The sequence below is a fragment of the Puma concolor genome, chromosome C1 (genome assembly GCF_028749965.1).
Source record: "Puma concolor isolate L17-30 chromosome C1, mPumCon1.1.hap2, whole genome shotgun sequence".
NCBI classification, from domain to species: Eukaryota; Metazoa; Chordata; class Mammalia; order Carnivora; family Felidae; genus Puma; species Puma concolor.
This window is the reverse complement of record NC_141674.1, coordinates 211405099-211420349: the sequence shown is the minus strand read 5'-3', so window position 1 is coordinate 211420349 and position 15251 is coordinate 211405099. Positions and strand designations below refer to the sequence as shown.

Genomic DNA, 15251 nt, shown 5'->3' with positions numbered 1-15251 from the left:
TTTCCACTTTGCTCTAAATAACCCTTTCTTCAATTTTCAAAGGATTTTGTTACTAATGCTGTTTGTGACTGAATAGCTGTTATTAGCATCTTTGGTTGAGGTGAACTCTAAATCTGTTAGCACGTATTTCCATATACTGACAGCTGTCTTGTGAGCCGGCACAGACTTTAGCAAGCCTCGTGAATAATACTCGTTCTAATGAAAGACAATAAATTAGTAGAAATGTGTGATCACACCCTGTTCTTCTCAATGCCACCAATGCCCTGGCTATTTATTACCACTGAGGACAATAAATGACACTGCTCCTATATATATTTCACTCCAGTTTAAGTAACTAGTAGCTACCCGAAAGCAGTAGCTGTCAAAATTTTTGTGCCGTGTCCCACAATAAACATACGTTTTAGATTTGACCCAGGTCACATACACATACAGCTAAAACATACATACAGAAATTTCTTAATTCTTACCCTTACTGTATTCAAAATTAATATTTCTATTTCTCCCTGCCCCCCCCCCCCCACTTTCTTCTTTTCTTTCTAAATACCAGTTGTGACCAACTAAATTGATGTCAGGATCTCTTTTTTTTAAGCACTTTTTTTTTTTAACATTTATTCATTTTTGAAAGACAGAGAGAGAGCACAAACGGGGGAGGGCCAGAGAGAGGGGGAGGGCCAGAGAGAGCGGGAGACCCAGAATCCGAAACAGGCTCCAGGCTCCGAGCTGTCAGCACAGAGCCCGATGCGGGGCTCGAAGCCACAGACTGCGAGATCATAACCTGAGCCGAAGTCGGCCACTCAACCAACTGAGCCACCCAGGCACCGCTGATGTCAGGATCTCTTAAAGGGTTAGAACCCACAGCTGAAAACCCTGCTTTAAAGCCCCGTTACTGCTGGGTGATGTCGCTGTGACTCAGGGACCACAGCGTCTGGGCACCGACTTGCCCCACGCCTCTACCCTTTGCTTCCACTCCAATCTCCACATCCCCCAAGCACTGTCCTTTGTCCTCATGGCTTTTCATTCTATTTTCCCCCTCTTCTTTCCATTCAACTCACTGTGGCGTTGCAGCTTCTGCAGGGCACATCTGCCCCAAGGTAGTGGCACAAAGCAAGCATTTTCTTTGACTCATACTCAGGAGTTCAGAGAGCGCAGAGGGGTGGACAGCCTCTGCTGCACGACATCGAGGCTAGGTTGATTGCTGGCGGTCTCTGAAGGCCGTCTGCTCACATGTCATGACAGAATCGGAGGGGCTGGACTTCTAACACAGACCCCAGGGCCAAGTATTTCTGCTCACAAGACAAGAAACATGTTGCCTCCGAACTTGTGAGGCACTTTTGCGGACATCTACTGATTACAGTGGGTCACAAATCCACCCAGTTGAGGAGGAGGTGAGCTGGACGCCACCTCTTGATGGTGGAGTGGCTAATTTCTAAAAGAACATGTCCGGCAGGAGATGGTGTGATGGTCACGTTCTGAACAGTTATTCCCCAACATCGCTCCTAATTCCCAGGCAAAGATCCAGCAGCCTACTGTGTAGGTAGATTCACATGCATGTCAACTAGCACTTCAAATGTGATGTAGCCAAGCTGACCGCTGTCCTCTTCTTCGGTGTCCCCTATCTCAGTACGACTGTGGGGGGCAGGAGGAACCCTTATGTTGTGTTTTAGACAAACATGCCAGAAACAACCTCTCACAAAATGTAAGCAGACGGAAGGAGAGAACTTAGCATGTAAGAGACGGGAGGATGAACGTAGCATGACAATTCTGTGCCGTCTAAAGGATTCTATCCCATATGGAACACAGGCAGGTTTCATAGTCAGTCTCTGGAGTAAGACAGAAAAGGAGCCATTCTCCTTTGGACAAGGACTTAACAGCTCACGCCGACAGCTGTTTATCTAGCAGTTTCAGCAGTTATGTATGTTTTCACATGCCCCACTGTGTCCCTCTCTCTGCACCGAGCACCCCTGAAAAAGGTTCTACTTGTCTAGCAGAATGTCACCACCTTTCCTTTCATACAAGCTCAGAAACCTTGAAGCAGCTAGAGAGGCAGCATGAGGGCTTAGAGCAGCAGTTCTCAAAGTGTGCTCCATGGGCCACGGAGGTCCCAGAGATCCTTCCAGAAGTCCATGACGTCAAAACTATTCCCCTAGCACTAAGCCATATTTGCCCTTTTGCTGTGCTGCTGTTTGCACTAATGGCATACAAGCAGTGGTGGGTTCAACTGCTGATACCTTAGCACGAATCATATGAATCGAGGCAGTGGCCCCCAACAACACCCTCAGTCACTGCATTCTCGACAGCCACATATTCAAAGTTAAAAAAAAAAAAAAAAGCTAAGTTTTATTTCATAATGCTCTTAATAAATAAAACAGAATAGAATCCTTAATTTTCAAAATACCAGTATTAGCACACGTTTTTTGCATGTTATGTGACAAAACAGGAAATATGTATAACGTGCTTCAACTGTGTATTACAGCAAGACGCTTGTCACCAAGAAGAGCTCTTGTGATTGGGTGAGTTGTGTGAAGAACCAGCCACTGTTTTCATGGACCAACCTCTCGTGTCATATTCACTTGGAAGAAAATCTGACAGACTATGGTTAAATAAATGGAAAATGATACCCACTTTCTCAAAAATGAACAAAATGAGCCTTCAAAAAAAAAAAAAAAGAAAGTAGCTGACGATATTTATTGTCAGTGATAAAGTTTGAGCTTTCAAGTGAAAATCAGAATTTTTTTTTTTTTTTTTTTTTTGGAAATTGACAAGATTGACACCATGAAAGCTTCCCAATGCTTGAAAGACTTCTGGTAAAATCAGTGGTGATAGTGACAAATGGGGTATTCTGATACTGTCTAATTAAATTCGTCAATGTTTACAAGGTCTGCATAGTCGGCAAGCCAATATTTCCAAATGACCAATGCAGGATCTTAGAAAAATCATATGTGGGTAGAAGATCTGTTCAAAGTTTAAGACAGGCCAGTGGACCTTCACATAACAGAGTATGGCAGGGTTCACGGATATGGTTTCAGATTCCATAGTAGAACTGACCTTCAAGAAAGTACTGCTTGCCAACTGTGGGTACAAAGAAGAATACCCACAATTATCTGAAAAGGCTATTAAAATGCTCCCTCCTAATCTTTCCAAGGACACGTCTGTGTCAGGCCAAATTGTTTTTCACCAAAATGATATGCCTCAACAGATTAATTGGGGAAGCAAATACAGGGGTCAGATGCTTTTTTCTTATAAGCTGATCATCAGTGAGTTTTGCAAAAATGTTTATTGCCATTCATCGCCCCTTTCTTGGTATGGAAAATATACTTATTTTCCATAAAAATACTATTTATGTGGATACGTATTGGGTTAGGCTTACTATGATTATTTTAAATGAGTTATTATTAGTAAGGTTATGATTTTAAGTTAATTATCATGAACGTTGATTTTTAAAAAGAGCCTCGTGGGGCGCCTGGGTGGCGCAGTCGGTTAAGCGTCCGACTTCAGCCAGGTCACGATCTCGCGGTCTGTGAGTTCGAGCCCCGCGTCGGGCTCTGGGCTGATGGCTCGGAGCCTGGAGCCTGTTTCCGATTCTGTGTCTCCCTCTCTCTCTGCCCCTCCCCCGTTCATGCTCTGTCTCTCTCTGTCCCAAAAATAAATAAACGTTGAAAAAAAAAAAAAAAATTTAAAAAAAAAAAAAAAAGAGCCTCGTATTTCCAATACAATCAAGACTGATAAATATAATTGACAAAAACCAAAGCTTTTTTGGGTCCTCGACAATTTTCAGGATTCTAAATTGGTCCTATGACCAAAAAGTATAAGAACCACTGGTTTAGAGGATGAATTCACAGATCTGATTGCTGAAGCTTAAATACTGGCTATCCAATTTACTAGCTGGTATCTGCCTAGCTTTAATAAGGGATTTCAAATTTTTTATGCCTCAGTTTCCTCATCTCGTGAGAGAAGTAATTATTCCTCCCTCATAAAGTAGGTGTAAAGAAGACAAGACATAATACAGAGCTTACAATGGCGCTTGGCAGGTAAGAAGTCCCCCTAAAGAAAAGTCATTATTATTATGCTCCATGGACTACCAAATTGGCCTCAGGAACCTCTCTTCCATCTGTTCCCTCCTTTTCCTTTCTCTCAGCCATTGCACTATTTCCGGTCTTCAGTTTCTTGTCTAGTGTAGGTCAACATTTAACTAGATTCTTGCCACCAAATCTAAAATCAGGGGTCAGTTCATGGCTGTTGCTCCTCAGAAACCAAAGTCTTCTACCTAAGAAGCAAGGTCAGAATTCATTAACCTACCAAGGCTTTCTACGGAGGGGCCTCATCCAGTGTGTTCGTGAAAAGTACCCTGAAGAACATTTGTTCTGTAGAGACTGCTTCATGCTAGCAATAAACCAGAGTGCCATCATCAAATAAACAGGAAACTAATTGGTTGCCCTGATTTCTTGCTTTCTGAAGTAATTTCCTGAACCTTTCAGGTGTTCGCGTGTCCTGTAACCGCTGGATTGGAAAAAGAACACACATGGGCCGAGTTTACTGACCAGGGAACCTCGTGGCAGGGACGTCTCAGGAACTGGTGTTTTGAAGGGCACATGTGGGGGAACACTGCTAGCTTTATCTCCCAGTATTTGTGGGCAGATTCTTTGCTAATTCCTGAACGTGTCATGCTTCCTGGATTTTGTTCTTTCTGTTCCCACTGCAAAGAGTAGTCTACCTATTATCTCCCAACACTCAAGGCATATATACCCTCCACCTTCCTCTGTGAAGTCTCCTAACTTCTCAAATCAGAGTTAATTATCTTCCTTTTTTGTTCCTTTGCTTTTATTGAACTAAAATCTTTGCCTCTGTTTTGTTTCAGTTAGTTGGTGGTATGTGTTTCACTAAACTGTGAAGTTGCTGGAGGCCAGGGGCAGGGAAGCAAGGAACAGAATATTGATTCAAGTCAATATCTAATGGGAACCCCAACAGCAAAGGCACAAGAGACACAAACATTCTGTTTTTACTTAAGACACTCAACATTACTTAATGCTCAACATTACTCCCTCCTTACAGCTGAAGGAGATAACAAGTTCTAAAACAATGAGATATTGGCCTACCTTATAAATGAAAAAAAAAAAAAAAAAGAAGTAAAATTGAAATATTTAACGGAGGTCATAAAGGAATCCATCAGAAGATTTCAGACCAAAAGCAACCACAGAAACTATAGGTCTCTTCAGTGATTGCATTATGGTTCTCCAGAGAACAGAACCAATAGGATGGATGGACATATAATTTATTTAGATATCTGATAAAATACTTTATGTATTTATATTTACATGTAATTTATATATAAATTTATTATAAGGAGTTGGCTCTCGGGAGCTAAGGAGTCCTATGATCTGCCACTTGCAGGCTGGAGATGCAGGGAAGCCAATGGTGTAAATTCCAGTCCAAATCTGAAGGCCTGAGGACCAGGGGCACCAATGGCACAAGCCCCAGCCCAAGGGCAAGAGACGGCCAAAGTCTCAGCCAAACAGGCAGAGAGAAAGTAAAGAATTCAACCTCCCTCCATCTTGTTGTTCTATTCAGTTCCTTCGTGGATTGGGATGATGTCCATCCACAATGAACCTAAGTTCATTCAACCAAAAATATTTACTTAGTGCCCACTATGTGTCAGGCAGATGATAAAGACACAGAGATGAATAAGAAAAAGTCCTTAGTCTCAAGAAGCTCCCACCCTAGAGAAGCAGTGGGGGAAAAAAAGGATAAACTCTAATGGAGACAGTGTTTAAGGTAGAGAAATCTATAAACACTATTGAAACAAAAACAAGGAAATAATTAACTCTGTCTGGAGAAATCAGGGAAAGCAGCAGAGAAACAGGTTATTATTTGATTTGGGTTTTGAATGATAACCACGAGTTGACAAGGAGAAAAGACTAAAGGGCATGCCAAAGAGAGGGAAGAGAGCAGCACTCCCAAAAGCCCAGGCACACGTGGTCGGTATTTTGAGTCTGAGTTTTCACCCCTTCTACCTGTCTTTGGGGTATGGTGGGCCAAATGATGATTCCCCAAAGTACATCCATGTCCTAATCTCGGGAACTAGTGAATGTTACCTATATGGCAAGGACTTTGCAAGTGTGATTAAGTCAAAGAACTTGAGATGGAGTGATTATCCTGCCATGTCAGGATGATTCCTAAATGTAATCCCCGTGTCTTTATGGAGGCAGAGGGAAATTTGACACAGGTAGAAGAGGAAAAGGCAACGTGATTTTGGTGGCTTTTGGGTGACACGCCCATAAGCCAAGGAATGCTGGGCGCCATCAGAACCTGAAAGAGGTGAGGGATAGATTTCCTCCAGAGCCTTCAGAGAACACACAGCTCTGCCAACACCTTGATTTCAGCCCAGTGGTACTGATTTCGGCCATTTAACTTTAGAAATCATGAAAGCATAAATTTCCACTATTATGAGCCACCACATTCATGGTAATTTGTTGTAACAGCGATAAGAAACTAATACAGATGCTGTCTGCTATCTGTCTCTAGGATCATTTCCTGACACCCATGGCGGACTCCAGAATAATTTCACTCCCTTCATCTCTACTCTACTTCCTACGATTTTTCTGGGTGATTTCACCACCATGTAGATAATCCACCCAACACCTTAACCTTAAAGTCACCTCTTTGCCTCTTTGACCCCAATGACTATCTCTGCCACCATTCCCCAATGTCACCCCTACACAGATATGCTCATGAGTAAAACCTCCAACACCCTGTCTTCTACCAGTTCCTATTCTCAAAGCTCTCTGCGTTTTCAACCTCAACAAAACCTCCTATGTCCTACCCGCCCTCCCCCCTCCATTTGCCCACCACGTACAGGCCTCTCTAGTTCCCTTCCCTTCCCCACAGGCGTTACTGGGACAACCCTCTCAGAGCCCACAGGTGAATTTGCCAAGAAGCTCATGGAGCAACAGGTCCCTCACTTGCCAGGGATCCTTCAGAGCATGGCAGAGGTCCCAGCAATGTACCCATGGGCTCGTAGGTTTTTGTAAAACTTGTGAAAGTGGGAAACTGAACCACATTGGCTAAAACCGCTACCCCTACACACGCCAACTTCTGCTGTCACACATCCCCCCATGTCAGGTGGCATTAGCGTGGCCATAGACATTTTGGGGATTCGGCTAAAGGGAAGTGGAGTTGAAGTTACATCCAGTTTGGATTCAGTGGAATTTATTTACATGGTTGACGGTCAGTTCAGGACAGAGTTAAGTCCCTGCTAGTCAGGGCAGTGTACAAAGGGCTTCAGAAAATCCTCCTAATGCCTACTCTGTGTCTATTTTCTTTTTTAAAGATTTCTTTATTTGGGGGAGAGCGCACGTGGGGGAGAGAGGCACAGAGAGGGAGACAGAAGATCCAAAGCGGGTTCTTCCCTGACAGGCTAACAGTAGCAAGCCCGATGTGGGGCTTGAACTCATGAAACACGAGATCATGACCTGAGCCAAAGTCGGACACTTAACTGACGGAGCCACTCAGGTGCCCCTGTACTCTGCATCTTCAACCTGAACTGTGACAGGAGGCAGAGAGGCACAAGTCCCACGGCACTCTCAAGTGCTCTGGGACAGCCAGCATCATGCTGGTGTCAGTGCCCAGGGTCTGGAAAGTTCTCCCAATCACGGAGCGTGTAAGACCATAAATGGGGGAATTCAGTTCCCACTAAAACAGAGTAAAAACAGCCATGAAACAGAAGAATCTACTCAGCAGCACAGTGGATGCAATTAGAAATGTGCCATCCATTCGACCTTGCCTTTCCAAGAATCCTGCAAAATCAACTTTATTCAGAATTCCTGGGTTTGCAGCTCTCAAAAATCTTTTCAAATCATATCAGAAGCTGTAAAGAAAAGTAATAAATAGATTCTTAGAGTTCTGGTAATCCAATGAATGAAGGGAAGTGAATCCTAAAAGAGCATCGATACTTAAGTTTCTTGCTGACTGGGCACAAAGTAGTGGTGCCCCTGAGGAAAACGTGAATCTCCCACCCTGCCACTAAAGATCCTCGACGACACTCAAATCGTTGAAAGTACATTTGAGATTGGTCACTGCACAGGGACACTTGGCAGAGGTCTGAAATTTTATAGCTTATATGTAAAAACACTTTGATGGAGGTTTCTCCGAATCAGAAAACAGTGCCAAAAATCTACATGAGTTGTAAAGAAACTCTCCTCAACTTTCAATAAAAAATTAATTTTGATGCACATGCTATTCCCTCTACAGAAATGCTATTGCCAAATTACTGTCATATGAACAAGAGATCAAAAGCACACAGCCAAACCTGGGGAGAAAATATTATAGAGGCATGCCAGGGAGTTAATAGAATATTATATTACTTTTATGGGTTTTATAATGTTTACAGTATTTGCTAGCTCTTTAAAATTTGTAAATTGTTGTGCTTTGGTTTCTCATTTAAAATTTTTACTTTTGTTTCCAAGTTTGTATTTTTTTTCTTAAAAAGAACCCACAAAACTGAATAGCTCAAACTCACAAAACTAAGATCTGCCCTAGACAGAACACTCATCTTCAATCCCTTGCCTTCGGTCTAACTGGGGGTCAACCCCACCTAATAAATGTAGAAGGAATGACAGAATCTGAAAACCACTCTTTACAGCTCCCCCTGAAATTGCCAATTCAGACAAGGGTCCTCATTGGCATATACTAAACCATAAGGTAGAAGGTTATTAACAAGTTATCTGCATGATATCCAATTATCACCTCACAGTTAGCTTTCCAATTGCGAAAGGATAGACGTATCCTTACAATGGAGACTACCTTAATTAATCGATTGAACTTGGAATTCCTAATGGCGGGACAATCAGGCATTATGTCCTTCCTGTCATGATGCAAGAAGATATTACACAGCCTTACGGCATCACGCCTATGAAGTATTCTTGCCAACAGCCCAGTTTAAGCTGAATGTAAAAACATTTGCACCTAACTTCCAGTTCACAGAAATGCAGAGGGGCTAGAGGAAGCAATTATATAACCCTACAAGTAAACACGCAGAGAAATCTAGAACTTGAAACAGGCTACAAAACCTTCACTAGTCTCTTTCACAATTTTTCCATGACAGTTACTTCTCAATGTCCTAGAAAAATATAAAGTAGAAGGACATCTTTAGAGTAAAAGGGAACAAAGAAATGTCATAAACAAATGTGTGAGCCTTAACCATATCCTAGTCATCTTTTATCTGCACTCCACCCACCCCAACCACCCCCCAAAAAAACCACAGCAATTACAAAAGACACTTGAAAACTGGTGAATATCGGAATATAAACTAATTATTAGACAACATTGGGGAATTACTGTTGATTTTCTTCAATATGACAATAGTAATGTGGTTATATAAAGGAACAGATTTTTTTAGGAGACGCACGTTGACGTTTTTAAGGATGAAGTTACTCTGATGTTTGCAACTTACTTTCAAATGGGTTAGCAACTTTGCGTTTGAAACTTTTTACAATTAAACTGGAACAAGTAAAAAATGTATTAAATCTTTTTTCTCTCAATCTAAGCAAGAAGTTTTTAGTGGAGGCAAAGTAATTATTCTCATCAACCATTAACAATGGAGCAGTACCCAAAGCCTAGGGGCTAATGTTTTAGAACTGCCATATTGTACTAAAAAATCTCCTAGGGTCCAAATGCAGTCATGACCTGCTTAATTTGTGTTTATGAGGAGCCCATGGGAATTTTTAGACTGCTAACTGCCATTCTGGTAGGAAAAGTCAGGTAGGAACAAGAGGTAGGGGACAGACGGAATTGAAGCAAACAAAATTTTGTTTGACTTATTTTACTCATCTTTAGGAAGAAAAAGATTTCAAGTATGATTCCTTTCAGGGCCATTGCACCCTTCCAGCGACTGATGTCATAAAAAAAATGTTAAATCCTTTTATAACTTATAAAGACTTTCACATAGATTATCTCTCTGACTGCTTAAAACAGACTTAGGAAACAGAGAAAGCAAGTAATATTCCCAATGGACAGATGAGGAAAATGAGGCTCAGAGAGGCCACATGATTCACCTGAGGTCGCACAGCTAGTTATGTCGGCCCGGGTCATTCACACATGACCACTGTCCTCTAGCACGGTCACTGAGTGGCTGTCTTACAAGGAGTAACGTTCGTTTCTCTGGAGCTTCAGTGTTTGGACTAAATAGCCTCAGGCTCATCATGAGAAACTGCAGAGGTTAGAGGTAACGCTTGGCATCAGACCCCCTTTCTTCCATTGACAGAAGGTGGAGGGGGTGGCAGGTGGGAAGGGGCAAGAGCCCAGTCTACAAGGAGGCAACCTCCTCAAGGAGTCTGCACACTTCCCTGCTGTGTCACCTCCAGAGCAGGGACACTTCTTCAAACACAGTCACCTAGCAGGGTCCCAGGCCACGCAAGGAAATGAAAAGACCATGTGAGGCAAAGCAGTCATGGAAACAAGGTACAAGCAAGTACTGTGAAAAGCAAAGGCACCAGCAAATGAGTGCTATTACTTCAATCCGCTGGTCAAGCCCAACCCCTCACAGTGCCTAATGGCTGGGTGTTTGGAGTGGCTTCCCTCCATAACACGCTGTAACTGGGGGAAATTACTAATTCCGTGGCTTTCATAAAACACAGAGGTCCACCAAATGTTTGCTTGGCAGATTTTTTTTTCTCCCCAGAGGGCAGCTCATTAAGTCTGACAATAAAGCAGGCTTTGTTCTAAAGATTTACAGTGTTTTCCCAGTGCAAATTCTAATTGACAACCACTAGGAGAATAACAATGTAGAGCCAAGAGAGCTCTGGTTTCTTCCATTCTTCCAAGATCCATCTCAAAGAAGCACTCGCTTCTTAGTTTCCTGGACCAGTGTTTAGCTGGGTCTTTATTTAGACACCGGCATAAGCAGATGCTTGGGCATCAGAAGTAAGTTTATCATTCAAAGTAGTCAAATCTTAAAAACCAAAAAGATTTATTCTTTCCAGCTTCAAAGATAGGAAAATGTCATCTAATTCCCAGGCTCAGAATATTGGGTCCCTCCGTGCAGAATAAGCATGTTACCTAAAAATGGAACCATGCCTTTTCCATGGAAAGGGAGGGGGGACCCTAAAAAAAAAAAATAAAGTGCATGATGATTGAGAAGTCTTCAGAAATGGTTGCATGAGAATATTAAAGGCACTGCTATTCAATGGATCCATCATAGAATAAAAGTTCAAGTATCAGAGGGAGTAATTTCAATATGAATGTTGGGTGTTGTGGTCACAAACAACAGTCTCTCCTCCACACAGAGGACCAAGTCACATCAAGCAAGTCAGGGAGCTGTGAGTGACAAGGTATAGAGCGAGCGGGCTGTTCAGATAAGGGACAGACATTACTGGGCCCTTTTTCAAAGAAAACTTTGAAGATTTTGTTAGGCTTTCTTCATGGAACTGTCACGAGGTAACAATACAGTTGCAAATGAATGGTGCTCAGTGGTCACATCGCTGCCTTTTACAGACCAGCTGGCAATGGTTGCCCACGATGGAAAATTAGCATGAAAGAAGGAACTTCAGGTTACGGGGCTGACGCACAGCCCACAGAGAAAATTCCCAGATAAAGTACAACACCCAACACGGCCACACGAACCAAAAGCAAAATAAGACCCCTGTCTGAAACGAAAAGGAGAGAAAAAAAAATCCTCCTCACTTCTTCCTGAATCTTCCTGAATTTCCCCCTTCTCCAAACAGCATCCAGGTCCCCATGGTAAAAATAAGCAAAAAAACCCCATGGGCTTCCAATAGCATATATAGATGAAGAGAAGTGAAACTGGTAGAAGATGTGGGAGAATAACACAATTCACCCTCTTTTTTCCTTTTTTTTTTTTTTTTAAGTTTCTTTATGTATTTTGAGAGAGAGGGACAGAGCTGGACTGGGAGAGGGGCAGAGAGAGAGAATCCCAAGCAAGCTCCACAATGTCTCACAAAATGTGAGTTCAAGACCCGAGCCGAAACCAAGAGTCAGATGCTTAACTGACTGAGCCACCCAGGTGCCCCTCACCCTCCTTTTTCTAAGCAAAAACAGGGAAAGGAACCAAAGTGGGAACGCGCAGCACCCCAGGCAGGATCACCAGACCAGGAGTTGGGAGGTCCTAACTCTTATTATGCTAGTGTCTACCATGAGCTGTTTTAAAAAGCAACTTAACCTCCTGACTTTTCTTGTCCTCATCTGAAAAGGAAAGGATGCATCTTAATCAGCGGTTCTTAAACTGTATTCCTTGGAGCCCTCAGGTGCTATGGAGGTACCTCTAAGGCAACCACAGCAACACGGGGGTACAGCCAAAGGAATGGGGCCCCGTGCTTCCTCTCAACCCTAAACCATTCACAGTTGATCCATTTTATATACTGAGTAAAGTTGTGAGTAAAGTCTTTCGTTTAAAGAGTTCTAGTACCAAGAAGTTGTCAGTAAGGACTATTTGTTTTGTTTTGTTTTAAGAGTTCTATTACCAAGGCACTTCACAAGAAAAATGGCTTAACACGTCTTGTGGACCAACTGAACCAACACATCTTGTGATTTTTATCTTTATAATTATGTGGTCTCTATGTGCCTTTTTGCATTACTATTAGAATCAATGCACATTAATGTTGATCCTTCCAATCTGTATATCAGGTTCTCTTATTCTTACTTCCAGAGCAAGGAAACTGAAACTCAGATAGGACAAGTTTACCAAAAGTCACAGGACTCATAGTGGACAGGACTCAAACTCAGGAATGTCTGATGTGAAAATGAGTCAGCTCAACGCTGCCCTTAAAGAATCAACTTTGCTGTAAAGAAACCACTGGTTACCTCATTATTATTGCAATTCTTTCTCCATGGAACATCAGGTTCTTCATTTGTATATTCTGAGAATAAACACTTACCCTGGCGAGATGAAATGAATAGCCACAAGTTCTGCCCAACAAGCAAATCTGTTGGGTACAGGAAAGCCCAAAACGTTGGCAAAGCCTCCAGGGCAATAATGGTTGTTAAGAACTTTCAAAGCAAACAAAACTCCTAGAAGAGAATAAAGAGCATACAAATATCAACAATCCAAATGTGGAGACAATCAACATTTACAAAGAAAATGAACTGAATGTAAAAATGATTATTTGACTATATCCAACTTCTTGCTTTGAAACACACTCTATTCTTTACAAGTCAACCCAGCTTTTGGTAGAAAGACAATGTTCAAAATGTTCAAGGCAATTGTTCTTCTGATGTTTCCTAACACAGAAGGTCGTGGTGACTTTCAGCATGCTAGAAAATATATAACCCATAAAATGGGAATAAAATACCTGAAATGGTACTAAATGCCACTGAATTGTTCACTTCAGAATCGTTAATTTTAAGCTATGTGATTTTTCAACTCAATAAAAAAAAAATAGCAGTAATGTGTATATTTTGAACCTCTATGGAAAGATGTGTTGAGGGCAGGACATGTTTCCTTTCTTCTCCCACAACTGGTTGCATGAGGATGTATCTTAGAGGGAAGGGGGATGGATGGCAGGGAGGGTAGAGAAAAGAGTTAGATTTCCTTCTGTTGCAGGACTCTTTCCCTCCTCCCCTTCACATTCTAATTCTTAGAACACCTACTTTAAGCCCCAATGGCAATTTCAGTCCTATGAGATACATATAGAGTGACTATCATAGTTGTTAAAACATGGCACGCATGTCATGGTAGGGTGTGGTGCATTTTAATGAAGTCATTGAGAGGCATACTCAATGTTTTAGAGAACTCCTTATCACAGATACACCAGCGGGTCTCTCCTTGGCCCCACCATGATGATGGAGCAAGTACATGTTTCTAGAACTACATCTCCTAACAAAACTACCTTCGAGCAGACCCTGGTCCAAACAAATTGTCCAAGAGTGAATGAGGCAGTTAATCAGTGAATGATTAACATAGATTAAGAGCAAGATCTATGTCTCTCCTATGCTGCAATCATCCTTCTCTCCAAAATCCAAGCCCCGGCAATCTTTAGCCCCTCAGAATTCAGTTCCCTCGCCAAATAGGGACCCACATTTCATAAAATGGCAACAGCCACACCTCTCTGTCTTCATGCACTCTACTTTAGAAATCTATCTGCCTTACCAGAGAAACCTACAGCACAGTTCCTTCTGAAGACAGGTTCATTCATAAATTCTGCAAGAGCAAATTCCAACAACAGGTACACCACCCCGGTGAGTAGCGAGAATGTGACGATGACATAGGCAAACCATTTACTTCCCAGTCTCCTTTCCAGATTGATTCCTTTCCATAGCATGGATGCCATATTGAAATACAAATGCCAATCGTCTGCATGGTGAAAAGGAGAAAGCAGTAGGCGCTGCCAGTCTTTCTGCTGGTAACACGTCTCCACACTAAGGCAGGAGCTCAACAGTGGCTTCAGAGGACTCAAGAAGAACCAGATGTTGACAGCCAAAGTTGCTAGGGTGACAGGTGGAATATTGTTGACCCCAACATGGAAGATTTGAGAAAGGAGCAGAATAAGTCCAGTATTAATTCCTCTTGATCTCCGCTGCATGGTTAGATATCAACCCAGTGATGGGAAAATGTGGTCAGGTTTTAGGCATCTGGGAAGATATACAGGGAGCTGAACCTAAAACATAAAATAAAATGCACATGAAAATCCACTAATTAAGACTTAATGCGCCAATAAGACATACTCATTTGAAGATGAGCTTACGTTATATATACATATACGTACATGTGTATATATATATATATATGTATATGTATAAATATACATATATGTGTGTGTGTGTGTGTGTATATATATATACATATATATATATATGCATATATATCTCACACCTCCTGTCTGACAGAAACATTTATTATCAATGTCTTCCAGACCAACATCCAGGATGCTAGCTGATGTCCTCCCTCATCTTACATTCTAAAACAACATTTCACCCAAATCCCAATGGACCAGTTAATGGATGGGTATGCTTTCTGTGACAAATATGCCATGAAAATATGACTTGTCTTCCTTATAAATAAACTTGCAACCTAATAAAAAAAATCCTAAAAGATAGTATGTAAATATTTAATAACGATTTCTACTCAGAATGCTGAGCAAGATTCTTTACCACCTTAATTTTTTTAAAGAAATATTCAATTTTGATATATTCAATAAAGTCTGCCCAAAAGTTTTTATTTTTTATTTATTTACTTATTTATTTATTTAGCCCCAAAGTTTTTAAACTTCCACTGGCAGGTTTTAAAATGCGATCATTTACTATCC

The 15251-nt window shown here is 41.7% G+C and overlaps 1 protein-coding gene across 11 annotated transcripts in view; it reads right to left on the bottom strand.

Annotated features, from left to right (window-relative positions):
• RHBDD1 (rhomboid domain containing 1) overlaps positions 1–15251 on the bottom strand; it is a 135761-nt gene that overhangs the window by 93180 nt on the left and 27330 nt on the right. For all 11 annotated transcript variants that reach the window (XR_015255593.1, XR_015255594.1, XR_015255595.1 and 8 more), the window contains 2 exons: positions 14096–14603; positions 12885–13017 (listed from right to left, as the gene is read on the bottom strand). Coding sequence is in view for 8 of the 11 variants with exons in the window: in XM_086719807.1 (XP_086575933.1) it covers positions 12885–13017; positions 14096–14528 (566 nt within the window). In the remaining 3 variants the exon portion in view is untranslated. The remainder of the gene's footprint in view (positions 1–12884; positions 13018–14095; positions 14604–15251) is intronic.